The sequence below is a fragment of the Zingiber officinale genome, chromosome 10A (assembly GCF_018446385.1).
Source record: "Zingiber officinale cultivar Zhangliang chromosome 10A, Zo_v1.1, whole genome shotgun sequence".
Lineage (NCBI taxonomy): Eukaryota > Viridiplantae > Streptophyta > Magnoliopsida > Zingiberales > Zingiberaceae > Zingiber > Zingiber officinale.
In genome coordinates, this window is record NC_056004.1 from 75,739,531 (window position 1) to 75,767,394 (window position 27,864).

Genomic DNA, 27,864 nt, shown 5'->3' on the forward strand with positions numbered 1-27,864 from the left:
ACTGTTCCTACTAGATATTCACATGTAGTCAAAGAGGAATGTCGACAACAGGCCATGCAAGAAGAATTATGTGCTCTTGTAGCTAATAAGACAAGTGGTTGATTGTCTTATGTAACTCCACTTGGCTGGAAATGAGTTTATTTTGTTAAGGTCAAGTCTGATGGGAGTTTAGACAAGTACAAAGCCCATTTAGTTGCTCTTGGCAATAATAAAAAATATGGAGTTAATTATGAGGAGACTTTTGCTTAGTAGCCAAAATGACTACCGTACGTACTATTTTGGTTATTGCGGCTTCACAAAATTGGAGTTTGCACCAAATGGATGTGAAGAATACATTTCTTTATGGAGATCTCAAGGAGGATGTTTATATGCATCCTCCGGTTTAATTTCTAACTCTACTTCTGTCGTGTGCAAATTGCATCACTCATTGTATGGTCTAAAATAAGCGTGCATGGTATGAGAAATTCACTTTTGCCTTACTCAAGTTTGCTTTTTTAAAAAGTTGAGTTTTATGTATCTTTATTCCTTCTCAAGATTGAGCAGGGTATTGTCATTCTTTTAATATATGTTGATGATATCATAATCATGAGTATTGATTTAGTTCTTATCTCTCAACTAAAGAAACATTTACAGGACTTTTCACATGAAAGATTTGGGCTCTCTCACATATTTTCTTGGTATAGAGATTAATGTTGGTGTAGGACTGATGCACGTGAGAGAAGGGGGTGAATCACGTGATTTTAAAAACTTTTCTTTTGTTTTGAAATCAAGTACGTTGTCGAAAAATTAAATTAAGATGAGAAAGGAAACGAGGACATGATCAGTTTACTTGGTTTGGAGCCTTCGACAACTTCTATTCTAAGAACCAGGTCCCTCAGACCTATCAATGGACAATCCACTAAATTCTCTATCGATAAACTCTCGGTAGAGTAATCGAGTATAAGAAGAATATAAGGACAGTAAAACAAGCTACATTTCCTTTAAGCAGTAACTTAAATGCAATAAATTAAATTCATTACCAATCATGTAGATAACGAAGCGGAACTCTCGTGCTTTGGTGTCGGTCTATCGGCAATTGTCGAATGTAGCATACCAGTTTGCACGTGATCGGAGCAGTAGAAGGATTGTAATTGCTTGTTTTGAAGTGTGTTCAATCTCCTGGTCGAACGAGCCTTTTAAAGAGTATTGAGGGCGCCTCCAACCCCATCTAAGGCGCCTCCAACCTCAAATTTGATCACGCACTCGTTGGCCTCTATCAACTCCGATGCCTGCGATTTTTATCTGCGTGAGGGCGCCTCCAAGCACTTTGAGGCTCCTCCAGAGCACTCCAAGGCCGCTTCGCACAGTAAACTTCTATCCCCAAAGTTGATTTGCACGCGGGCGCCTCCCATTGGGCTTGTTTAACCGGTCGGTTAACCGGTTTATCGGTTCTGGTTAATTCCGGTTTACCATATTTTATATGGAATCGGTTAACCAACCGGTATTCTTATCGGTTCGATCGGTTCCGGTCGGTTAACCGGTTCCAACTGAGAACCGATAACAGAATTGAGTCTAAGTAAGTGAACTTAGTGAATGAGTTATTGGGCTTATGCTATTGAAGGTGGTGAATATTTTATCATGTGAGCTTATAGTGGATGAGATTTTGCATTCTAGAAGTGCTGAATTGGGATAATGAACTTCGTTGTTTGACAGGAATAGAGATGTTTCTTTTGAATAATGAACTTCGTTGTTTTTTTTTTAAATACTGTTTGATACTTGGGGATGATAATTTTGAAATATCTTAATTACCAATGTGTATGGCAGTTTGACAGGGAACCACCAAAGTAAGACATGTATTTGAAATAGGTGGTAAATATTCTTTTTTCATAAAAGTATATTAAGGAAATGATTGAAATAAAAAGTTTGAATTCTCCCACTCTATCATGCACAATTTTGAAATGTCATGAATCTGATATCATACATGTAACCGTTCGATTGAAGGAAATAACATCCACACCCTTCTCTTGCTTTATATACCATCCACACTCATTGATTTAGCTAGTTGGTTTTGGTTTTACCGGTTTATCGATTAGACCGGTAAAGAAAATCTTAAACCAGGAATCAATCGGTAAAAACGGATAAATCGGAACCTTTTAAAACCGGTTAACTGGTTAACTGTTAAACTAGAACCGGTAAATTGTTGGTTCCAGTCCGGTTTTCGGTTTTCCAATTTTTTGGATAGCCCTGCCTCCCATGCAGCTTCAAGGCGCCTTCGGTCAGTTTCGAGGCGCCTTAAGCATTGTTCACCTGAGACTTAACTTGTGCACTTCCCTCCTGCAAAATGCGTTAGTCCAAAAATAAAAAATGATCTGTAAAATAGAGTTAGCACAATTAAAATAAAATGATTATTAATTAGATCATGTCTTCCCAAGACCATGATCTAGTTAAAATTTCAACTTAGACATCTGAAATAGCTCTAAGCTGGACCGTGGCTATAGTCCCACCGGGACTCGACCTCACTAGACCATTCTCCTCCAATAACTTACCTTCACTTACCATTTGCAGTTACTTGACTTTCCTTTTGACCACCTTTTTGCCAGTTGTCAGGTCCGCAGACTCACCTAGACTTTGGCCAGTTGTCAGGTCCCGCAGATCTAGTTGGATTTCCTGTTAGATATTGGGTCACACCTTGACCTATATGGAGTTCGTGCCAGTTATCAGGTTCTCGGACCTAACTGGATTTCAACCTAGTGTCAGGTCCTCTAGACCCATCAATTCCTGCACACTCGGTAAAAAGGTTAGACAAACATAACACCTAACTTAAATCCATTTGTCATTCATCAAAATCTGAGTTTGGCCATTGGTGCTAACTGCATCAATAGTTAGTTCCCATAGTATTTTTCTATCGCAACACAAATATGCTCAAGACTTGGTGGCAGCTGTTGGTCTCCAAGATTCCATTCCCCTTGATACTCCGATGAAGCTTAATCTCAAGCTACGGAAAGAAGAGGGTGACTTGTTATCAGATCCTGCAACCTATCGAAATCTTGTTGGCAGCCCAATCTGTCTTACTATTTCTAGACCTGATATCTCTTATGCAGTACAACAAGTTAGTCAGTTCTAGACTTCTCCTAGGCACCTACATAGGCTGTAGTTCGTAGAATCATTCACTATGCCCATGGCACAGTTTCTTGTGGACTTTTTTTTATCATGCCTCTATTTCACTTGATCTTGTAACATATAGTGATGTTGATTATGCAGGGTGTAGTGATACAAGGCGTTTTACAACAAATTGATGCTTGTGGATTACCCGCATCAATTTAAGGGGAGATGTTAATAATAGGCAATAAATTACAACAACTTAATTACCTCTTTAATTGATTCCCTAATAAAGGCTGTGTATACTCTCATAAATAGGAGATTTAGGTTACCATATTTAGGTTTCTAGAATTACTCCATGTATTTATTTTCCTTGTATAGTTGGCAGACTTACCTATATAGTGAAAGACCTCTAAAGAGAAGACAATTTTGAGACCATTTTGTCATGGCCAAGGTTGATGGTTATACAATGGCTCAAGATCTATAAAGATCGAAGAATGATAAAATGAGACATCCGAGAGATTTTATGACGAGGAGCATTGGATTGCAACTGTGTCAGTGGAGGCAAACTGCATATGTGGAGTATGAGGGATGACAATTGGAGTGAGTCAAGGGCTCAAATACATCTGAGGGATGAAAAGCATGATGGGAGACATTCTTGTGGTGAAGAAGTTGTCAAGTAAACTCTTGAGTTGAGAATTGAGAGATTGTCGGTAGGGGAAAGTAGCTCTTAGTTTAGGTGAAAAGTTGATCATTAGGTTGGTTATAATTGATGATCCAGTTGATTGAAGAGTGTCTTTAGTCAACTCAAGTGCATTAGTCAATAAACACAATGCTTCTGTTTCAGGCTGAATTTGGACTGAGATAATCTAATTGTTCGTCACTGAGTTGACTGCGGAATGATTGATTAGAGATAAGTCGTTGATATAAAGAGTTGCAAGATAACAATCATATCTTTGCTCACAGCATATCTTTGTAATTTTTAGAGCTCAATCGTAAACACTTCTCTCCCTCATTCTAAGCTCAATCATAACTCCTAGTGAAAGATTGTAAGAGGAAGTCTGAGAAGGAGAAAAACTAGTGGGCTTTCGGTAGTGATTCACCAAAGGATGATAAGACACGGAGTAGGAACAGTTCTGAACCCTGTATATGCCTTAGCATTGGTTTTTCTTCCCTATCTTAATCTGCTTATTTTGTTTGAGTGTTGACACTGCAAGAAAATCGCAATTCACACCCCTCCTAACATACTAGTCATCCATAAACATTGGTTTTAACAATTGGTATCAAAGCTATAAAATTTTTATTTGGACTAACCATCGAGAAAGCAATAAGACACTAACTGGATTGAACATTCATCTACCAAAGTTTCATGGAAAATTCTCTGTGGAAATGTTGATTAAAGATATTTTTCAAAACTAATTTTGATATGATGCTAATTATGACACGAGTTTAATTAAATTAGTGCATACAAGTCTGCAAAAGAATTTTGAGAGAAGTTAGTGGAACTACACGAAGTGACATTGGAGGCAAAGTTGGCAAAATAGGACCTCTTAAGTGCTCAAATTAATAATTTCAAGATGTAAAAAGGGAACAGCATGGCAAAACCATTTAAGTATCTGGATGACAAAATATGCAAGATTCAAAGCACTTGTCCACAAATTGATAAGTATTAGGAAAACCATATAAAACTAGGACATGCTTCAAAGTTCCATAAATGCCTTCCCAAGAGAACCTAATGGGTATCTACAATAGATTCATTCTATAAGAACCTTGAGGTCTCAAGTAATTTAGAAGATTTATTTTCTACTATGGAATTATATAAGTTGAAGGGGAGCCTTGGCGCAAGGTAAAGTTGTTGCTTTCTGACCAAAAGGTCATGGGTTCGAATCATGGAAACAACCTCTTGCAAAAAGCAGAGTGTACAATGGATCCTTCCCTAGGACCCCGCATAGCGGGAGCTTTGTGCATCAAGCTGTCTTTTTTTTATGGAATTATATAAGTTAAGAAAGATTAGTGAAATTGGAGCATACGAGTCCTCAAACGAATTTTGAGAGAGGTTAGTGGAATTACACGAATGGATAACAAAGGCGTAATTGTCAAAATGGGACCTCTTTTGAGCTCAAATTAATAGTTTCAAGATGCAAAAAGGGGTGAGAATGGTAAAACTTCTTGTAAGCATGATTTAGAATCTCATGCTGTATCGAGTGGCACGAGCGAAACATTTCATTCGGCCTGCCAATCGGTAAGGCGTCGACACTGGTACACCTTGCAGCTGCTACGGAGGCATTGCTAGAGCCTCGCAGCCGCCGCAGAGGCATCATGCTAGTCCCGCGGCCGTTGCGGGCTTGCGCGACGCTGAATTTCTTTTTGTTTTCAATTTAAATATTTTTTGTATTTTTTTCAATTTTTAATTATATATTTCTTGATTTTTTAATAATTAATTATTTTTCCTATTAATTCTTTCTCCTTTCCCATATGTTATTTATATGGAAGTTTTTTTTGTTAATTATTTTTCTTATACATTTTCTCCTTAAATAAATAGAAAAAATTTCCTGATTCAAATAATTTAAATGTGAATTTAATTTAATGCTTGATCTTTATCATTACGTCTAGACTTTAATTAATTCTAATTAATCAATAAATATAAATAAAAGAACAAGCATGCATTGGTAATCTAATTAATTATTAAGTAAATGATAATTACATTAAAAAGTTAATTGAAAGTTATAACTTAAGTGAAATTAATTTAATTAAATAAGTATTGAAATTTAAACACAATAGACTATTGCAACAATAAAACTTTGGCACTTCTAGGCTTGAAATTTTGAATTTTGCTTGTGACTAACATGACTTAGTGATTTTTGATTTCAATTCATCATAGTTTGAGAATGTAGTTTAAAAAACTTGGATCAATGAGCTTATACAACCCAAACCATGTACAATTTGAAAAACGGGTTGCAAACCTACTTCTCTATGTTGCTACATTAGATGTTGCAGTGCTCCGTTTAAATAAAGTTCTAGTTATATTTAGTTTTTGTCCATTCTTTTGTCTAGTTATATTTACTTTTTCAGTGTATATTCATTTTGGCATAATTCTGTTTTGGCTTTTAATATGTATGATCTTGGACCATATCATGCCTATTATAAGTAATATATCATCCTGTGTCTTCACTTAGTTGGCTCGTGTGATATCTTCCAAGATCAATTCTTTATTCTAAGCTACAGATTGTTTAGGACATTGGAGTTTCTGATTGCAATTTTCTCTTTGGTTTAAGTTTGTATTCGCTGTTCATTGTCACATGTGGAATGTACAGGTGACATAAAGCGCACAAAGAATTCAGCTAAGCTAGTCACTAGTGCTGTAGCAACAGTAGGAGCTTTGTTGTTAGTGGCATTAATGTGTTTCTGGGGATGTTTCCTTTACAAGAAATTTGGTAAAGGTGACATTAGTGGCCCGGCAATGGATATTAGTGGAGGTATCAGTATATGTTTAGTTGTTTCAATTAATTTTTTAACATTTACTGGTCATTCATACTGGAGATAACTATATGGTGCCTTCTTTCTCTCTGACTTAATCCTCTGTTTCAGGTGCATCAATAGTAATGTTTCATGGGGACTTGCCCTACTCATCAAAAGATATACTTAGAAAACTAGAAACCTTAAATGAGGGAAACATCATTGGTTCTGGGGGCTTTGGAACTGTTTACAAGCTTGCTATGGATGATGGAAATGTGTTTGCTTTAAAAAGAATAATGAAGACAAATGAAGTGCTGGATCGGTTTTTTGATAGAGAACTCGAGATCTTAGGAAGTATTAAACATCGGTATCTAGTCAATCTTCGAGGATATTGCAATTCTCCTTCGTCTAAGTTGTTAATTTATGATTTCTTACCTGGTGGAAGCTTGGATGAAGTCTTACATGGTATGTTCTACCTCATTCTGGCTTTCTGAACCATTTGTCATCTATATAATAACATTTGAGATGTGCCTATTAAGATATGAATTCTGGTATCACTACCAAAATAGAAAATTTCAGTTTTTCAAACTACCTCACTGTATATTTAACCTTTGTTCTTTGCATCTTCTATGTAATGGAACACAAACTAAATTATATGTGCATGTCGATTCTACTATACTTGTTCACTGTCTTTTGAGCATGTGATACACCTAGGTAGAGAGATATTGACCTAGGGGACATTTCTCCCTATATGTATAAATAGGTCCTAGAAGTGGAGCCTTGACGCAACGGTAAAGTTGTTGTCGTGTGATCTAGAGGTCACGGGTTCAAGTCTCGGAAATAGCCTCTTGCAAAGTATGATAAGACTGCGTACAATAGACCCTTCCCCGGGACTCTACATTGGAGGGAGTTTATGCATTGAGCTGCCCTTTATGTATGAATAGGTCCCACCCTAAATTTAAAATACTAACATGCGAATCAACCTAATACACCAATAACTACCCAATACTCGTAGCAGCTCCCTCAAGTTGGAGCATAAACACTATGTGTAGCTTTCATCTTGAAAACATAATAGTTGCACACAAGAAAAACAAGGTATAAGGAGTCAATGAAGCACAAAGCTAATTATCGTTGGTCTTAGATCAACAAATCTTAGGAAATAATTAATTAAGTATGCAAGTGATGATTCCTTCAATGTCAGACCAACTTGCACATCAAAGAGAGATGATATAGAGATAAATGATGAAGTACAATGAAAGTGAAGAGAAATAATGAGAACCATCTCTCAAGTGAGCTTTACCATGAAAAAACACATAACAACATGCCATGGACTAAAGGAAAAGGAAAACCCTCGAGGGTTTCAAAGGAAGATGGATAGTGTAGTCAACCCTTTGCTGATGTAGCAAAATGAGTTAGATATTTACTTTATTTTGGTTATCACTGAAGATGGATAGGACAGCTTGATCCTTTGTTGGACATGATAGAATAAGAATAGGACATTTTCTCTGATTAAAGTTTTATTGGAAATGAATAGAACAGCTCGACCCTTTGCTTGAAATAGCAAACTGAACACATGAGTTTTCTCTATTCAGATCTACACTGTAGATGGACTAGAATGCGCTTAATGGGGAAGAAAGGGATAAAAACAATGCTTAGAAGTGCTTGAAGAGGAGATCAAGATAGAATAGGCTGATCACAGAAGTAGAAATGGCAGCTTAAGGAAGACAAATGCTCAACCACTCTCTCTTCATGTTTCACTGAGATAGAAGGAACATGAAGAGATGTTGGTTGAGAGGTCAAACAATGTGTAAGAAGAAGAGGACACAGTAGTGAAATATGACATTGGCAATGAACTGGGAGATCTATTGTGCAAAAAGGCGGGTCCCGCCGCCCAGCGGCCCCCTAGGCCTGGCCCCACAGGGATCCTAGGAGGAGGTAAATCAGCGGTGAATGCTGGCCCGGGTAAAGCGTGGTGTCTCCGGAATTTAACACTGCCGGCCCAGATTATTCATCCAGTGCGCGTCCGTGGACCTTCGACCCTACAACTCATTGTGCAAGGATGCCACGCCTTAACCGGTTGATCCAGCCCGCGGGGGCATGAACTGGGAGATCTATGCATTGATTGGTGGTTGTTTCCATAAGAAAACTGCAGAAGCATTGTTGCTAAAGAAGAAACATTTCCAGGAGGAATACTAAAACAACAAAGAGAAGCTAGTAAGAATGAAGCAGACCCAGATGATAAAGAAGCAATAGATTCAGATGAGAGAGAAACAAGCAACAGATTGTTTTTTAGATGGAAATGGTTGGAGATGCAGAAGGAAAGGACCAGAGATAGAACAGATCAAAGGAGATGTGATGAAGGGAGAAGACAAACTCATTGTCTGGATTCAAGGAGAGTTGTTGGCCAGATATGCGTTATTTCGAAGATTGTATTTGATGAGATAGATTGCCGGAGATATGCTAAGCAAGAAGAAGAAAGTTGGGTGGCAGCTAAAGAATAGGATGCTAAAAGATATGACATCAAGAATGCATTAAGTTGAAGAAGAGATCTATAGAAGAACTAGAAAAGATCAACATTTGCATTGGTGCTCTTCCTTCTTGTTCAGAGGCATATTAAGCATATCTGGTTTAGATGGGCTAGCTATCCTCATTGTAGATTGGAGACGGAGGATGAGATGTTTACTATTGAAAAGGAAGCACCAAAGGAAAATTTTGGAGATCTTGTAGAGAGTAGCTGATTTGATTGGCCATCATTAATTTCTGTATTGGAGATTATGAATCTGGCTCTAAAAGGATTTGCAATGTGGGAGAGAATAGTGGTGCTTGATCGATGGAATCACTCTTCTATAACAAGTAGGAAGTGGCAAGCAACCATGGCTGGAAGACAATCACCATGCAGTAGGGGTTATAAATTCAAGCTTCATTAGGTGGGATGACAACAAAGATGAATTGGTTGACTTGCCAATGCTCCTTTCATCCTTAATTGAGGTGGTGATGCAAGAAGCTGAAGATTTCATTTCAGTTGGAAGTGACAGTGATAGGCCATGAAGGCATACAAGATTTGATCTTAGTCAAGCCTTCTAGTTGTGTGGTTGCATCCTCCAGGTTACAGTAGTTTAGGCAGCAGCAAAAATGCAATGAAGCATGGACAGCAATCTAATGAAGAGAAGATGGGAGGAAACAGACCTAGAATGTGCAACTCGTGTGATTGTGGTGGCAATGCTCCACATGTGTTGTGTGGATGAGTGAGAAGGGAGCAGAAGGATCGAAAGATGAGGAGGTTGACTGGCTGGCAGATAGGTTCATTTTGAAATCATTATCTTGTATAATCTGGTTCAAGTCTGGAGACAAGATTGGAAAATAAAAATATGAAACTGCCTTCATCATGTTGCTGTCTAGAAAGGACTTGCAATTTTCATCTTATAAGTTTTTTAGTTATTAGTAACATTACTGCCAATAGGATATAGTAGTCAGAAGGTGTTCATCGCATGCCAAACCCCAAGCTGTCAATGTTAATGTGATGGTCTCTAGTTATCAGTTTCCACCAATTCCGTTGACAGAAGTTTAGGGTCATTACCAATTATGCTACTCGAACTCAGTTGGATTATCTGATATTGATGTAGATCCAAATGCTCAACACATGCATTTCCAGAAACTTTTACACGTGGTCAATAATATTATGTCCACATGGAGTGGTCTATAGGTGCAGAGTGGATAAATGGAGAGCCCGAGTATTAAAGATTATTAGCACCACCTCTTTAGGAATGCTTATTTATTAAATTTGCTTCTTCAACCTGCACTCTCAATCCAACACTTCAGTCCACCCAACAGATTCTTATGGCTCATGCTATAGGGAGATCTTGGTGGATTCTTCTGTGTTTCAACTGGATTATAAATTGTTAGTAGTTAGTTTTTATATTAATATTACGACAAATTGCATTATGAAGTGTTCTTAATCTTCTTTTGAGATGATTATCGACTGAAGTTAATATTATTAATTGTAACTTGAGCAGTAAGAGCAGAACAATTGGACTGGGATGCACGCCTTCACATCATTATGGGGGCTGCAAAAGGCCTTGCATACTTACATCATGATTGTTCACCTCGAATAATACATCGTGACATCAAGGCAAGCAACATATTACTCGATGGGAATCTGGAAGCTCGTGTCTCTGACTTTGGGCTTGCAAAACTCTTGGAGGATGAAGAGTCACATATAACCACTATAGTTGTGGGTACCTTTGGTTATCTTGCTCCAGGTACAATGCGTATTATATCAACAAATTGATTTCATGTTAAAGATACATATTCGATCTTGTCAACTGATCTGCCTAGAGAGAAATTTCTGATGTTAGATAACTGCTGAATAAATTCCATTTCCAGGTAAAATGACCAAAATCTGAACCTGAACTGAAATAAATATCGGTTTGGTTAATTATAGTCTGAACTATAAAGGTTATAAGAATATTATCGAGAACCTTTGCTTGTAGCAAATCAGACTATAATGTGTAATGCTTATATCCTACCATCAAGTACCATCAGTGTAGATATTATTTGGTGAGTTTGCAGACTTACTAGATGACATTTGGCTTGTTTGTCACCATGGATGAACTTTCACTTGTAAAAGATTCAACCGAAATTTTTACATGTGTCAAATTATCTTATCACCATGCTACCATTAATGAAAATTTAATTTGGTTAGTTGGCTGACTGGTTAGATGATGTATGTGTGTTCTTTGGTAACTATGAGAGCCACATCCCTCATTTGTTTTATGAGACAAAATCATAAAATCTCTAACTACATTAACCAAGCAAGTGACTTTTAGAATTTATCATGGATTAAAATAATGAAAGATTCCATTCCACCCACCAATTGACATGTGGAACTCTCCAAGCCTGATAAAACCCCTCAGAAAACAAGTGTCAATCTTCTGTGAATGTGAGGTGGAATATCAGGGCATACAAATCACCAACTAAGCAGTTCACAAAATCTTTTGTAATGCATCGTAGGTTTTTGTGTTAGGCACCCAAGTCACACAAGTCGTTCTATAAGTCTTTTGTCGACGCACTATGACGCTAACACGAATCTTCCACAAGCATGTATCGATTTTTTGGAAGCTTTCAGTGGTGACATCCAAAAATCAGGAGAGATCTAGTTATCTTGACTCTAATCAAAGATCCAAAGCTTCCTTAATGCAATGAGAGCTTCTCATGAACGAGGGCTTCATTCCTTTCCTTTCTCATTCTCGTATGTGAGAATTCCATGACACTTCATCTTGACTTTATAGCAATGTAGCAAAACAAAGAGCAATAAAATCAATATTTAAAATTTATTTTACTAACATTTTTGAAATAAAATCTCAACTGCGGTAAACCCCAAATTTGTCAATCACACAAACATAAGTCTAAACAAACTATCTAAAACCATTCAAAACTCATTCTTTAAATAAAAATTCAACATTTTAATTTTCAAGAATATTCAACTCTCAATTTAAAAATCCTCTCATAAAAATTCATTTAACATAGTTTTGCGGAAGTGTAAGGTCCTCGGGAGTGTATTGTCATGCTCGGTCTGTTGACGGTTGGCTCATATTTGGATGAAGGACAATGTGATGGATGTCATGGAAGAAAAATCTGTTAAGATTTTTCGTAATAAAATTCTGTTGCGATTTTATATAATAGAATTCTGTTACGATTTTTTATAACAAAATTCTGTTGCGATTTTTTATAACAAAATTCTGTTGCGATTTTTCATAACAAAATTCTATTATGATTTTACCGGGTCTGGAGTCTATGTATTATTTATAGGGATCATTGTAAACCTATTGTACAACAACAATCACAAGAATCATTGGATGTGATTCTCTTGTGTAGAGAGAATTATAATAAAGCTTCGATTGTTTTTGTGGAGTAGGCACATCGTCGAACCACAGTAACTCTTCTTCTTCTTCTCCTTCCTCGTGTTTGCTCTTTTGTGCGTCTTTGTCTTGTTGCTTCGCACGATCTCTTCCTCTCTTCCTCTTCCTCCGAATCACGAGGTTGAGAGGTGTTGCCCTTTCTTTGCCCAACAATTGGTATCAGAGCTACAGGTTTTGGCGGATTTCTTCAACATGTCGGGGATGACTTTTGCGAAGTTTGATATGGTGAAGTTTGACAGAATTGAGAACTTCGGATTATAGCAGAGAAGAGTCAAGGACTTGTTGGTGCAACAAGACATGGTGAAGGCGCTAGGAGAAAGGAAATCGGAAAGCATGGAGAGATCAAATTGGGAAGAACTTCATGCAAAGGCAGTGGCAACAATTAGGCTTTGTCTTACGGATGATGTGATGTATCATAGCTTGGACGAGAAGTCACCGGTGACAGTTTGGTAAAAACTGGAAAGCCGATACATGCCAAAGTCATTGACAAATAAGTTGTATCTCAAGCAAAAAATTATTCGGGCTAAAGATGACAGAAGGAATCGATCTGAGCCAGCACATCAACGCATTTAACCAGATTGTAAGTGATCTGAAGCGGATTGATGTGAAGATCGAAGACGAAGAAAAGATGCTGATGTTGTTGAATTCTCTATCTTTATCTCCTGCGTACGAGAATTTGGTTACTACTTTGATGTGGGGTAAGGAAACTCTCAAATTGGAGGAGATCACAGGTGTGTTGTTGGGTTTTCACCAAAGGAAGAAAACAAGCAATGAAGTTTCTTAGGGAGAAGGACTTGTGGTAAATAACAACCAAGAGCGTGGTAGGAGCAAATCTCAACATGAATTTGGTAACAACAACAAGGCTCGTTCTAAGTCGAGAAGGAAGAAAGTGATCACGTGCTATAAATGTGGAGGCAAAGGTCATATCAAGAGAGACTGTCTAGAGATAAAGAAATATGTTGCAGAGAACAACGGTAGTTTGACAAAGTCTGCAAACATAGTTAAAGAGGAAAACTCAAAGAGCGGTTGTAACGTGCCAAGTTTTTTTTAAAAGAATTTATAACTTTTAAGAAAATACATAAACCGCGGGCATCACTTACTCGTACTTCCGTAATAGTTTCTTAGTTCAAATAAGATTATATAGACGGTTCGAAAGAAAACATAACTAAATACAAAATTTAAACTGGATCGTCCTTGGGTTGTACTGCCCTTGTTCCGATCTGACTCAGTGGTTCATGCCTCCTGTCTCGTTCGTCTCATTGTCTGGGAAAAAAAATTATAATCTGTGAGTCGAGAGACTCAGCATATTCAAAACTATGTTAAGCAGTGGTTAGCATCTATAATTTAGTGTATTAAGGGAAACACATACTAGGTAGCTTAGGTCTTACCTACTGGCACATCATGGACATGAGCATAGACGTCTACATAGGTATACAAGCATAAACATAAGTCTAAGCATGTACGTAAGCTAAGTATAAAATAGACACCACCAGGAGCATGTATATAAACATAGGCATAGGCATAAGCATGTAATTAAACTAAGCATGAAATAGATATAATCATGAGTATGTATATAAACATAGGCATAAGCATACTAGCTGACATAAACGTACATACTATGGATGAACAGAAGCATAAGCATGTAAATAAGCTAAACATGGAAAAGATCATAATCACATAGAGTTAGTGAGCTCCCGGGCTAAGGTTACCGGTCATACTCAACTACATAGTTTGGTGAGCTCTCAGGCTAAGGACACCGGTTGCGCTCAACCACTTAGAATTTTGGTGAGCTCCCGGGCTAAGGACACCGGTTACACTCGACCACGTAGATTTGGTGAGCTCTCGGGTTGAGGACACCGGTCACACTCGACCACGTAGATTTGGCGAGTCCCCGGACTGAGGACACCGGTCACACTCGACCACACTCGATCACGTAATTACATAGCATGCAAATTCATAACATAAACATGGACATAAACTTAATCATGCACTTAACATAAACTTGATCACTATCTAAATGTGAGCATGATCGTAAATCTTAACATAGCATGCAAATTCATAGCATAAGCTTAAACATAGATTTCACGTCATTCTGTGCATAAACATAGTGTGAGCATGAATAAATATAAACATGGCATAATTGTAAACCTAAACGTACATGTAATTGTAAACCTAAACGTAAGCATGTAATTTTTATATCGTAAGCTTAAGCATAGACTCGTGCATCAGCTTATCATGTGCATGCTTAGCAACATAAATAGGGCATAAATATGAACCTAAACATAAACATGCAAAGATCTCTAGTTTCCAATGGAAAACAACTAGAAGCATGAAACAAACATGAAGTGCAACATCAAACTATATAACTTCTAAAAACAGAATTTAAAACTCACTACAACAGAACCAAAAGCAGCAAGGTTACAACATAATTCTAGATTCGTCAGTCAGTGGTATAAAAATCATATGAAATTCATCTTTGATACGAAGAGAGTTCTGTAAACTGATAATGAAAGCTAACTAAATTTTCTATATTTCAACAAAAGACACCGTAGTGATATTCTTTCTGTCACGCCCCCAAAGGAGTCCCTGCCAGACAAAAATCCGGCAGCATCTCCCCTGTACCGGTGACAATCTGAAGCATAAGTAAAAAAAAAATATACATCAGCCACATGCGACTGAAATATATACACAACCACGCAGTTAATAATCTCACACGGCTGGACAAATATAACAACAACCACGCAGTTATATATATTTCTATCAGCCCACTCGGCTGAAATCAAAACCAACACAGCGGAAAAACATAAAACAAGTCCATACAAAACACATTAAGACACTGCTAGCCGGCTAGGCTTTATGCAACAACCACAACAACACCAAATACACCAAATAACGAATACAAGTAAAACATAAGCGGAAACCCGAAACGCTCTTCGGATGTGACGTAGGACCCGGCAGACAGGATACTCCGAGCGACACTCCAACCATCTACCTAAAAACATAAAGATATACATGCGGTGGTGAGTATAGATAACTCAGCGGGTAATAGAAAAGATAGTGCATGGTCTATAAATAAACATAGAGATCAAAGGTATACAGTCTCAGTAGGGAATCAAAGAACATGATCCTACTATCATAATCAATGCATCTAAACATATCAGACCTACTAACCTGACATACATACTGTACAAACCACAACCGACATAATCATAGATACATACCCAATCTGGAATCGACACCTGGTACAATGGTCAGTAAACTCACCAGATCTGCAACAGACCTACTCGTGACACCTGTGCAATATAAATACGACTGCAAATACATGTAAAATAAATGACATGTATGCAGCATGACAACCATATGCAATAATCATATCGCAAACAAATGCAACATACCACAAACACATGCAACTAGTATCTACTAGGCATGTATGCAAATATATCTCCAACGATGCATCGCGCATCAAATGCAAATGTGCATGCATGCTCCATGGTCACCCCCGCCACCTCTCTAGACACCACGACCCCTGTATGGCCGAGAGGCTTGGGTCCGTGACAAACCGTACTAGCCTCCAGTACATGCACCGCTATAGGCGGCCGAAGCGGACGGTCAGCTAAGGGTCCCTGACCACTCATAACTCAAACCCTCTGACTACTGTACCCTCAAGACCCACTACTCCAGAGTGGTTGAGGCTGACAGAACACTGAGCGGCTGAATGAGCGCGACAGGACTAGCTCCACTCCTAACTACCACTCTCCAACAGTGGTCGAAAGGACGGCTATAAACAACTGACGACTCTCTTAACCACAAGGAAGACGATAATCATCAGATGCAATGAATGATGAACATGATATATATACATATATAATCATGATACCGACACTGTCATCATCAATGCAACCTCCAAACCACATGAGTACCCCACAATATGAGTATAATCGTCATGATACCTCCATATATACCACCAACCACATGCACACAACTACGCATGTATAATCAACCAAAGATCTCCAATAACCCCACAAGACACATGTACACAGAACATAAGTACAATCAACCTATATCCTCCCGTAAAAACACATCAGACACATGTATATACAACAAATATACAATCAACACAACTCCTCCAATCATCACACCGGACAAATGTGTACACGATATACAAATGGACAATCATCCTATGAACACTGCCAATGAACCATACACTACCATACACACTCTACATGTGCACAAATACCACAGAGTATAGATAATCCAAAGTGTAGACTGTATAAGAATTAAATAGATCATCACAAGGGTCAAGCATAAGTATCAAGCAGGAAAGTAACCAACAAACACGATATAAGGTAAAGCAACCTAAACCATCACATAATAACCATGCACTAAGCTCAATAAAAATCTACATAGAGCCAAGGAAGAAATACTCGTCTTGAAAAGTCTCGTATCCCACAGAACCACCCCATGGCACGCTGCTCGTCCAGATCAAAGTCCTGTGTCATATATATATAATGTATCAAATTATATATATATATATATATATATATATACTACGATGTATAAATCGTGTACCAACAGAACTAGTTATCCTTAACGCAATAACTGAATCCAATTAGTGTCTTCTTCTATCAATTTAAATGGAAACCACTTCTCCTCTCCTAATTGTTTAAAATAGAACAACTCTAACATTCCATAAACAATTAGATTAAACTCCAACATGATTCACCTTTAAATCCGCACCCATATCCATAATTTCCAAATCCAAAACCCCTAATCTAATATCAACATGAACACAATACTACACACTAATAAATCTAAGCAAGAATAAACCCTACAACCCCTTAGAAAAATCTAACCCAGTAACTTACGGATCAGAACACAAAAGTAAACACTGGGAATTGTCTACCTTGGTATTTTGGCAGCAATTTCTGAAGCTTACAGTCCAAGAAGTCCTCTGCCGTCAGCTATCAAAGAAGCACTACACCAATTCTTCCAAGATCAAATCCAAACCTAGCTGTAGAGAAATTGATTTGCTGAAACTCTAATGAACAGAGACATTGCTCACCATAACAGAACCTTACCTTCAATCTGGATTCTGCAACAACTTCCCCTCCAAATGCAACTGTGAGGAATAAGGGATGTTGACCGCTGCTGGAATTGGTGACCTATCCAGAGGTGAACCCAAGCAGCAACCCTCCCCAGCTTCAAGAAGTGGAGAGGGCAGTGACCGGCAACAGGAAACATCCGGAACACACTGATTCGATCCTCCCTCTAATCTAGAACAGGAAGATCATCACAAAGGAAACCAATTAGGCAAAATCTTTGAAGCTTGCCTACCTCGATCGAATGCCTCAAGATGGTGTCGTCTGATCCGATCCAGCAGGTGTGGAGTTGTCGGTCAAACTCCAACGAACAAATAAAGGAGGAGAACTAAGAGAGCTTGGTCCGCCGAGAGAGATGCGAATCAAATCCCCCTTCCCTTGCCATGCCCTAGCTCCGTCGTGCCCTAGAAGCCGAACAACCTCCGATCGCAAGCAAGAACAGCCACCGAGACGCCTGCTCAGTCGGAGATGATCGGTACCCTTCGAGCTCCAGCGGCCCTTCTTCAGGCAACTCGGCGAGGCCGCGATCGCAGTGGAGGATGTGCACAGTCAGCGTCGGGTGCGTCGGATCGCCCGGGAGAGAGAGATCGAGAGAGGGAAATGAGAGGAGAGGAAGAAAGATCGGCTATTTGTTTCCCCCTCAAAACTCCGATGGTTGCTTTGCGCCGGCGACACCGAGAGAGGAAGAGGATCGCCGGTCGCTGGTCGTGAGGAACGGAGGTGCGAAGAGCAGAGAAGGGAGAAGAATCGGGGACGCGAACAGGGGAGGGGAAATCGAGAATTAAAGATTAGGTTTTTTTAATTAAATACTTAGTTTTAAGTTAATTAATCTTAAGTTAAATCCTTAATCAACTCCCATTTAAATGGGTATCCCAAATAGGCTCCGCTTAGCCCCCCATTCATCCTTCCAAAATAAGTCATACGGGCTCCGTTTAAATCCTGAAAAATCCAATAAGATTTTTCTTCCAATAATATTTATTATTTAATTTTTTTGCAGTATCTAACACTTTCACCCATTGAGGCTAGTTTACACTACAATAGAACAAAAAGTAGCAGGGTCATAGCATAATTCGAGATTCGTCAATCAGAGATATAAAAATCATATGAAATTCATCTATAATCCGAAAAGGGTTATGTAAATTGGTAATGAAAGGTAACTAAATTTCCTACATTTCAACAGAAGACATCGAAGTGAAATTCGTTCATCCACTGAGGCTAATTTACAACACAACCGAACCAAAAATAGAAGGGTCACAACATAATTTCAAATTCATCAGTCAGTGGTATAAAAATCGTATGAAATTCATCTTTGATCCGAAAATGGTTCTGTAAATTGGTAATGAAAGCTAACTAAATTTCCTACATTTCAACAGAAGACTAAAGTGAAATTCATTCGCCTATTGGGGCTAATTTACACCACAACAGAACCAAAGCAGCAAGGTCACAGCATAATTCCAGATTCATCGGTGGTATAAAAATCATATGAAATTCATCTTTGATCTGAAAATGGTTCTGTAAATTGATAATGAAAGCTAACTAAATCTCCTACATTTCAATAGCAGACACCAAAGTGAATTTGTTTACCCTATTGAGGCTAATTTACACTACAACAGAACCAAACCTAACAACTATAAATCCAAAACTTCACAAGACATAGAAGCTAAATAAAACAATAACATGGTTGAGAGCATGCCTTAAGCACTTAGCCACCAACTCCTTGTCTTCCTTGGAAAACCTAGCACCGGTGGAGAACAAGAGGGTGAGGAGGTCTTCCTAGGGTCGGCGGCAACAAAACCCCGAGAGGGCTTTTGAAGGTAAGGTTTAAATAGATAGGGAGACTTAGGACTTAGTCTAAATTTATATTTCCATATCTATCTATATATAAAAATTCACAATACATAAAATTTGCTAAGTCATTTATTTTATTTTTATAAAACTTAATACCAAGTATAGATAGAAATCCTTCGTTATATAATTCCGTATATATTTTACTTAGTCATATAAATTTATTCATGATATATATATATAATACTATAGTTTCTTAATTAGTTTATATGCATTATATATTTTTACACATTATATATCTCATATTTTCCTTATTTAAACTTTATTTTTGCTTTATGATTTATATTATACATTTTATATTATATAATATATTATTTATATTTTATTTCTATCTTAATTAGATGAATAATCTATAAAAACTTATACATACTAAGTTTTATCTCTTTACAAATATTAATTCCTATATACTAAGTTTTATCCATTTATAAATGCTAAGTCCTATAATTTTTATATATTAAGTCATTAATTTGTTATTAAATTAAATTTCCTATATCTATCCATATATATCATATATACATATTACTATATATACGTTTTTATATGTATTAGTCTCTTATATAATTTATATTATATATTACATATATACGTTTATAATACTATGATATTGTATATCATATTATCATATAATATATTATACACATTTTTAACTATATATATATTATATATTTAGTACATATAATATATATTATTTATATTTCATTTTCATATTGATTAGATGGATAATTTATACACATAAATTATATAAATACTAAGCCTTTATATATATTTGTATATTACTATTTTCTTAATATAATTTACTAATCCAAATTTCTTAATTGTAGGCTAACTTAATTAATTAGGTCTATTTATGTAAATAAATTCTCAATTAAATCCAATAACTCCTCTTAATTAAATAAGTGATTTCGAACACTACAGCGGTGATGGAGATATGCTATCAATTATGCAGAGTTCAGAGCAGCTGACGGATGCATGAATCTTAGACTCTGCATGTTCATATCACATGACTCCAAACAATGAGTGGTTTGACACCTATAGGGCAGTGGATTCTGGTTCAGTGTTGATGGGAAAAGATGCATCATGCAGAGTTATCGACATAGGGAATGTTAAATCAAGATGTTTGATGGTGTGATCATAAGAACCTTATATGATGTCAGATATATACCAGAGCTAAGGAAGAATTTGATCTCACTAGGTACACTGGATGGTATTGGTTGCAATTACAAATCAATGAGCGGGGTGATGAAGATCAGTAAGGGAGCTTGAACGGTAATGAAGGGACAAAAGGTAGCAGAAAACATTTACAAGTTGATAGGAACTACATTTGTAGGTGGAGCCACCTCGGTGGAGTCTGAATCAGACAGTACTATCTTGTGGCATATGCGGCTAGGGCATATAGATGAACGTGGGATGCTAAAACTTCACAAGAGAGATTTGTTGAAGGGTGTCAAAACGTGCAAACTTGAATTCTGCAAATTCTGTGTTCTTGGGAAATAGAGCAAAGTGCAATTCAAGACAGCAACAAACAAGACGGAGGGGATTCTGAACTACGTACATACGGATCTTTGGAACCGGCCAGTGTAGCATCACGTGGAGGGCACTTGTATTTTGTAAGTTTTACTGATGATTTCTCATGAAAGGTCTGGGTATACTTTATGCGTCATAAGTCGGAAACTTTTGCAAAGTTTAAACTGTGGAAAACTGGAGTGGAGAATCGGAAGGAAGATCAAATGTCTTAGGTCAGACAATGGGACTGAGTACAGCACAATCAAGGCAAGATGTCTCAGGCTGAATGTAGGGCTTGCAATGAATTTCTGGATGGAAGCGGTTAACATGACATGTTATCTCATTAATAGATTACTAAGGGCAGCACTAGAAGACAAAGTATAAGAGGAAGTATGGACAGGGAATTAAGTAGATTACTCTCATCTTCAAGTTTTTAGATGTTCAGCCTATGCACATATCTAGTGAGGAAAGATCAAAGCTGGATGCGAAGTCAAAACAATACATTTTTCTAGGGTATCAGAAAGGAGTTAAAAACTTTAAGCTTTGGGAAACTAAGGCAAATCAGGTGTTGATCAGCAGAGATATGGTGTTTGACGAGAAAACTATGCTACACTGTACTCAGGAAGAAGGAAAGGAAACACCACAAAGTAATATGGAGAAAAATGTTGTGCAGGTGGAGCTAGAGACTATGACTCCAATGATTCTAGCTCAGAGCACATAGAGGTGGTGGTAGAACGAGACGAGTCATGAAACCATCCACCAAATACGGATTTGAAGACTTGGTATCTTATGCGCTTATCACTAGTAGCGGAGACCCTAACCCTACATCTTTTAGGAGGCGATACATAGCTCTGAGAAGGATAAGTGGGCGGGTGCTATGGCAGAGGAGATGGAGTCGTTGCATAAGAACCAAACGTGGGATTTAGTGGAACTTCCTAAAGGACAGAAAGGTATAGGGTGCAAGTGGATATTCAAGAAGAAAGAAGCAATGTCAGAGGGAGAAGAAATAAAGTTCAAGGCTCGATTGGTAACAAAAGGATATTCACAGAGAAAGGGGATTTGATTATAAAGAAATTTTCTCTCCAGTGGTGACATATGTCAATTTAGAGCAGTGTTGGTTATGTTGGCACATCACGATTTGCAGCTGGAGTAAATGAATGTGAAGACGACATTTCTTCATAGAAATTTAGAGGAGTATATTTTTATGTCGGCACATCACGATTTGTAGCTGGAGTAAATGAATGTGAAGACGACATTTCTTCATAGAAATTTAGAGGAGTAGTTTTTTATGTCGGCACATCACGATTTGCAGCTGGAGTAAATAAATGTGAAGACGACATTTCTTCATAGAAATTTAGAGGAGTAGATTTTTATGTTATAACTTGAGGGATTTAGTCAGTCTGGACAAGAACGGTTGGTTTGCAAGTTGAAGAAATCGTTATTTGGATTAAAATAATCTCCTAGGCAATGGTACAAACATTTTGATTCATATATAATTCAAAACGGATATAGGAGATGTGAGTTTAACTGCTGCATATATGTGAAGAGCTTTGAAGATGAATAACTGATTTTCTGACTACTGTACGTAGATGACATGCTCATTGTTGCAAAAAAGATGAAAGAGGTTGACAAATTAAAGAGGCTACTGAGTAAGGAATTTGACATGAAAGATTTGGGAGAGGCCAAGAGAATTCTTGGGATGGGGATTCACAGGGATAGAGCTACAGGGAGATTATGGTTATCTCAACGTAGCTATGTGGAGAAGGTGTTGGATAGGTTCAACATAAAGAATGCAAAGTCGGTGAGCACACCTATGGCACATCATTTTAAGTTATCAGTGCACAGTGTCCGAAGATGGATGACGAGATGCAAGAGATGCCAAGGGTTCCTTATGCGAGTGTAGTTGGTTGTTCTGATGTATGCTATAGTTTGCACGAGACTAGATTTAGTGCAAGCAGTTAGTATGTTAAGTAAGTTTCTCTCAAATCTTGGTCAACCATATTGGGATGCAGTGAAATGGATTTTCAGATACTTGAGAAATACAACTGATTATGACATTATGTTCAGTAGACAATCGGAAGATCCTTCAATTGCTGGGTATGTAGATGCAGACTATGCAGGAGATTTAGATAACATGAGGTCTACTACAGATACGTGTTCACTGTGGCAGGAGGATCCATTTGTTGGAAATCTATGATACAATCTATTATTGCATCGTCAACTACGGAATCCGAGTACATGGCAGCAGCTGAAGTAGCGAAGGAAGCTTTATGGCTTACAAGGTTGGTCAGAGGACTGGGTGTTCAGTAAGGTGGAGTCAAGTTGTTATGCGATAGTCAGTGCTATCTATTTTGCAAAGAATCAGGTGTATCATGCGAGAACCAAGTACATTGATGTGAGGTTTCACAAGATTAGAGAGTTGTTTGCTTTCGGGGAAATTCAACTTGAGAAGGTTCACACGGCAGACAATGCTGCAGATATGCTGAGAAAGCCAGTAACCACATAGAAATTCAAGCATTGCTTGAACTTGATCCATGTCTCTAGATGCTAGAGGAAGGAAGCCCAGACCTAGAGATCTATGTGGAGTTTTGTTTAGATACTCGTGTTTTTCGAAGGGGTGAATATTCGCTAAGGTGGAGATTGTTGACGGGTGACTCATATTTGGATAAAGGCCAATGCGATGGATGTCATGAAAGAAAAATCTGTTAAGATTTTTCGTAATAAAATTCTGTTGCGATTTTATATAAAAGAATTCTATTACGATTTTTCATAACAAAACTTTGTTACGATTTTTCATAACAAAATTTTGTTATGATTTTATCGGGTTTGAGGTTTATGCATTATTAATAGGGATCATTATAAACCTATTGTACAATAACAATCACAAGAATCATTGGATGTGATTCTTTTGTGTAGAGAGAATTATAATAAAGCTTTGGCCGTTTTTATGGAGTAGGCACGTCGCCGAAACACGGTAACTCTTCTTCTCCTTCCTTGTGTTTGCTCTCCTTTTGTGCGTCTTTGTCTTGTCTTTGCCTTGTTGCTCCGTGTGATCTCTTTCTCTCTTCCTCTTCTTCCGAACCACGAGGTTGAGAGGTGTTGCCCTCTTCTTTTCGCAGCACGGTCCAATCAAGAGTCAGAGCCTCCTACCTCCATATTTTCATCACCTGCAACCATTCAACCCTAGTGAGTCTAATGACTCAGCGCATTCAAACCCTAATAACAAATACATAAATATACAATCACATACATTTAAAAATACTTTTAAAAATAATACATTTAACTTTTAAATCATTTGCATTTACATTCACATAAATATTTAAACTACTTTAAGCATTATATACTTTTTCCTCATCATTAATCCTAGACATTTTAGGTGAAGTTTGATCATTGAAAGTGACTCCTCTATCCTCTATTCGATTAATTGATCTATAAATCATGGTACCAAGCGATGGAGTTCAACGACCACTTCTTCGTCACATCCCTTTGGCTTATATATGAGAATTTGATACTAGGCTCCCTTTGGGGCCTTTTCCCGTAACCACTCCCTTTGGGGCATTTTCCCTCGCGGTATTCCCATTAATCATTTTGTAAGTTCATCGGAGTTCAACGACTACTTCGTTGCATCCCTTTGGGCTATATATATGAGAATCCGATACTGGACTCCCTCTTGGATCTTTTTTCCCGTAACCGGGTTCCCTCTGGGGCCTTTTCCCTCGCGATATTCCCATTAATCATTTTTTTTTGTAAGTTCATTGCCGTGTTTTTTACGGATTCCTCACACGTCCTCTTTGTCACAGTCAATCACATTTCTTAAAACATTTTTCCTTTCCTTTCTAAAAGGAAATTACCTTTTTCATTATTTTCATAAAATAAGCATACATCCGTACATTTCATACCGTTAACACATAGCTTTGAAACTTTTAACACTTTTTATATAACCTTTCAAGCACTTATTATGGTTACTCGGGATATTGTCTTGACTTCTAACCTTTCCTTGAGACATAACTTTACTTAGTCATATCTAAACTTACCTATTTTAGACTCTTACTGTCTTAAGCTTTAATAACTTTTTCCCTGACTCAAACCGAGACACAACCAGACCTTTACTAACATCCTAAGACATGATTCAAACCCTAGGAATCTAGCCCCAAGCTGCTGCAACGCACTTGGATCAAAACAACCCTTGGCCGAGCCCTAGTGTCCATGCCTCCTCTGAGTCCTGAACCCCTCTAATGGCAACAACGTCCCATGCCACATAAACTTCAAACAATCAAGAAAACTTAAGAATCTTTCAAGAAAACTCAAGAACTTAAAGAAACATAATCTTTATTCAACAAAAACGTGATTTCACATATTTTCATGCATAAACACAATAACATACATACTATGATTTGAATGGTGCAAAAAAGAAAGGCTTAGAATGTGCATTTGCATTTAAAATGCTCGAAATTCGAATACCGACGTGAGGAGATGAAGAGGACGAACGGGGATCGATTTGGCTTTGTTTTCTCCTCTCAAAACACATGATTTTTCCCTCTGAAATATGCAGCAAGGGTCACGACTGCTGCCTTCCTCCAAGAACCCTCTATTTTCTTTTCTTTTTTTTTTCCCAAAAATATCATCTAGGCTAGGGTTTTAAGTCTTTTATGTTCCATGCAAGTCTAGGCCCACTAACCCATGTAAACTTAAGTTAATTAGGCCCATTTTTAATCTGATATTATGTTTAATATATATATATATAAATTTCGAAATTATAGGTCCTCTATTTTATCAAAATTTGGTTTCTCCAACTCAAAAACTCTTGGTTTGCAAATATATATAAAATCTATAAATTTTAGAAAGTTTCATTCTTACTTGAACATATTTTCAAGCCTAAAAAATAAATATTTTAAAAATATATATTTCTATCTCAATCGTCCTTGATCTTCTTTCTTCAGTCAAGTATCGAATATTCGTTTGAAAATTCGTAATTTTGAAATCATGCACAGTTACACAATTAATCATATAATCATTTATTAAAATCATTTAATTAAATCAATTTAGCATATTTAATATTTTTATGTGTGTGGTTTACTAACACTTTTAAATTTTGGGGCATTAAGAATACTTAATATGAAAGTCATTAAAATACGTGATATGAACTACTAAATTGATGAGGATGACGAATGATGGAGTCGGTTTATAAGTGTTCAATCTTCAATGTTTCTTGTATATTTTTCTATGATAAGATCATTTAATTAATAAAAAAATTATCAATAGTGTCTGTACTACTAGCTAACCCCACCTAGTGGGATAAAGCTTGGTTGTTGTTGTTGTAGTGTTTGTACTACTATGATTGAGAAGCAACTTTAATACTTACCATTAAGTTTCTATTTTGTCTAAAAAGTAAACATTTGATGACATCCTTAAATTGTGCCTCTACCTACCATTGGATAATTCGGGTCATGTTAGTTGAATTGCATAATTCTTAAATCCTATCCTTGCAATGTAAGTCTTTGCAAAAGTGCATCCAAAACCAGTTTGATTGACAAATTTAGTATCTTTGTCAAAATTGAATGCACCATGATCAGCATGACAATCTTCAAGGCAACACATTTGGTACACCTAAACCAAAGCCTAAATCATGAACTTGAAAGGTGTGAATATAATTACAAACAAAATGAATATGATCAAAAGTAAATATGCCACACCTTTTTTTTTGGTGGCAAGCATGATCCATACAGAATTCAGAATTTCTCAATTGATCTTAAAATTCGAATGGTACCTGTCAATAGTGCTTACAAACACCTATAAGTGACACAATAAGGAATAAAAGAAAATGGCAAAACAAAACTGATCCACGAATAATCTTTATGGCTAGTACAAGCTTCAACAAATCTCACATTTAGATATGAAATCTCCAAAAGCCACATAAGTATGTGAAATTTACTACTCTTACATATTCATGAATGCCTTAAATCTTATTGGAGTTCAATTATGAGATAATAATCGCATATTTTAATTTTACTCAGCTTGATCGTCAATATACATATTTCTAGTACAATGATTTATTTTAGCAGAAATCCATAAATATATATTATATGTAGCACAATATTGCTAAAGCGACAGAATGAATCAAAATGTAGGCAATTACAGAAACATCTAAACTTATGGGGGAGAAAGAGAAGGAAAGAGTGTGTCTAAGAAATTTAAGCTATTTTTTTTATAAAAAATTAAAATTTCAAATTTCTCCAATTGAAGGAAAACCTTGGATGTACGGACATTTAAGAATGAACAAGATAAGAAACGAGAACATTAGAAAGAAAGTTAGGATTAAGCCTATTGAAGGAAAACTCCGAGGGACATGTTTAAGATGATACAGACATGTACTTCGATGACCAGACCATGACAAATAAATATATTAATCTAGGAAGAGGGAGACCATAAAATTTATTTCAATCTAGATAAAAAAATATAGTAGGGGATCGAGCGAGGAATATAGTCGATTTCACTTAGTGAGATAAAAGTTTGGTTGAAATTAATATGGTTTTAATGAGGAGAAAATGAATAAAAAGATCTCCTTCCATTTAATGTGGAGAATATATATATATATGAGAATCCTCAAACACTCATATTTAGTGAAGGCAAATTTCGAACCCAAGAGCTAAGCAAAAAATTCCAATGCTCTTACCAACTGGATTAGTTGGCATCCTCCATTTAGATACATATGCATTGTAATAGTTTCTGGAGGATTTTTCTTTACTTATAGTTGCTGATGTGGCAATGTAAGTTAGATGCCTACCTACATTATTGCCGGCATCAACATCTCAAAATCCCATTCGAGTGATGGTTGATGTTGTAGATGGAACCAAGAGCTTTGAGAAAAACTAACAAAAACCTCATATTCCTGTTTCAATTGTGAAAAAATGAAACAAAGATTTCAATCATTAAATTATGTTGCACTCCTACCTAAATTAGTGCCG

At 37.0% G+C, this 27,864-nt stretch overlaps 1 protein-coding gene across 1 annotated transcript in view; it reads left to right on the forward strand.

The window, feature by feature from the left end:
* LOC122027847 (LRR receptor-like serine/threonine-protein kinase FEI 1) overlaps positions 1-27,864 on the forward strand; it is an 84,693-nt gene that overhangs the window by 54,322 nt on the left and 2,507 nt on the right. Inside the window, exons 10-12 of the mRNA XM_042586859.1 lie at positions 6,393-6,554; positions 6,667-6,999; positions 10,548-10,793. Of these exons, the coding sequence (XP_042442793.1) occupies positions 6,393-6,554; positions 6,667-6,999; positions 10,548-10,793 (741 nt within the window). The remainder of the gene's footprint in view (positions 1-6,392; positions 6,555-6,666; positions 7,000-10,547; positions 10,794-27,864) is intronic.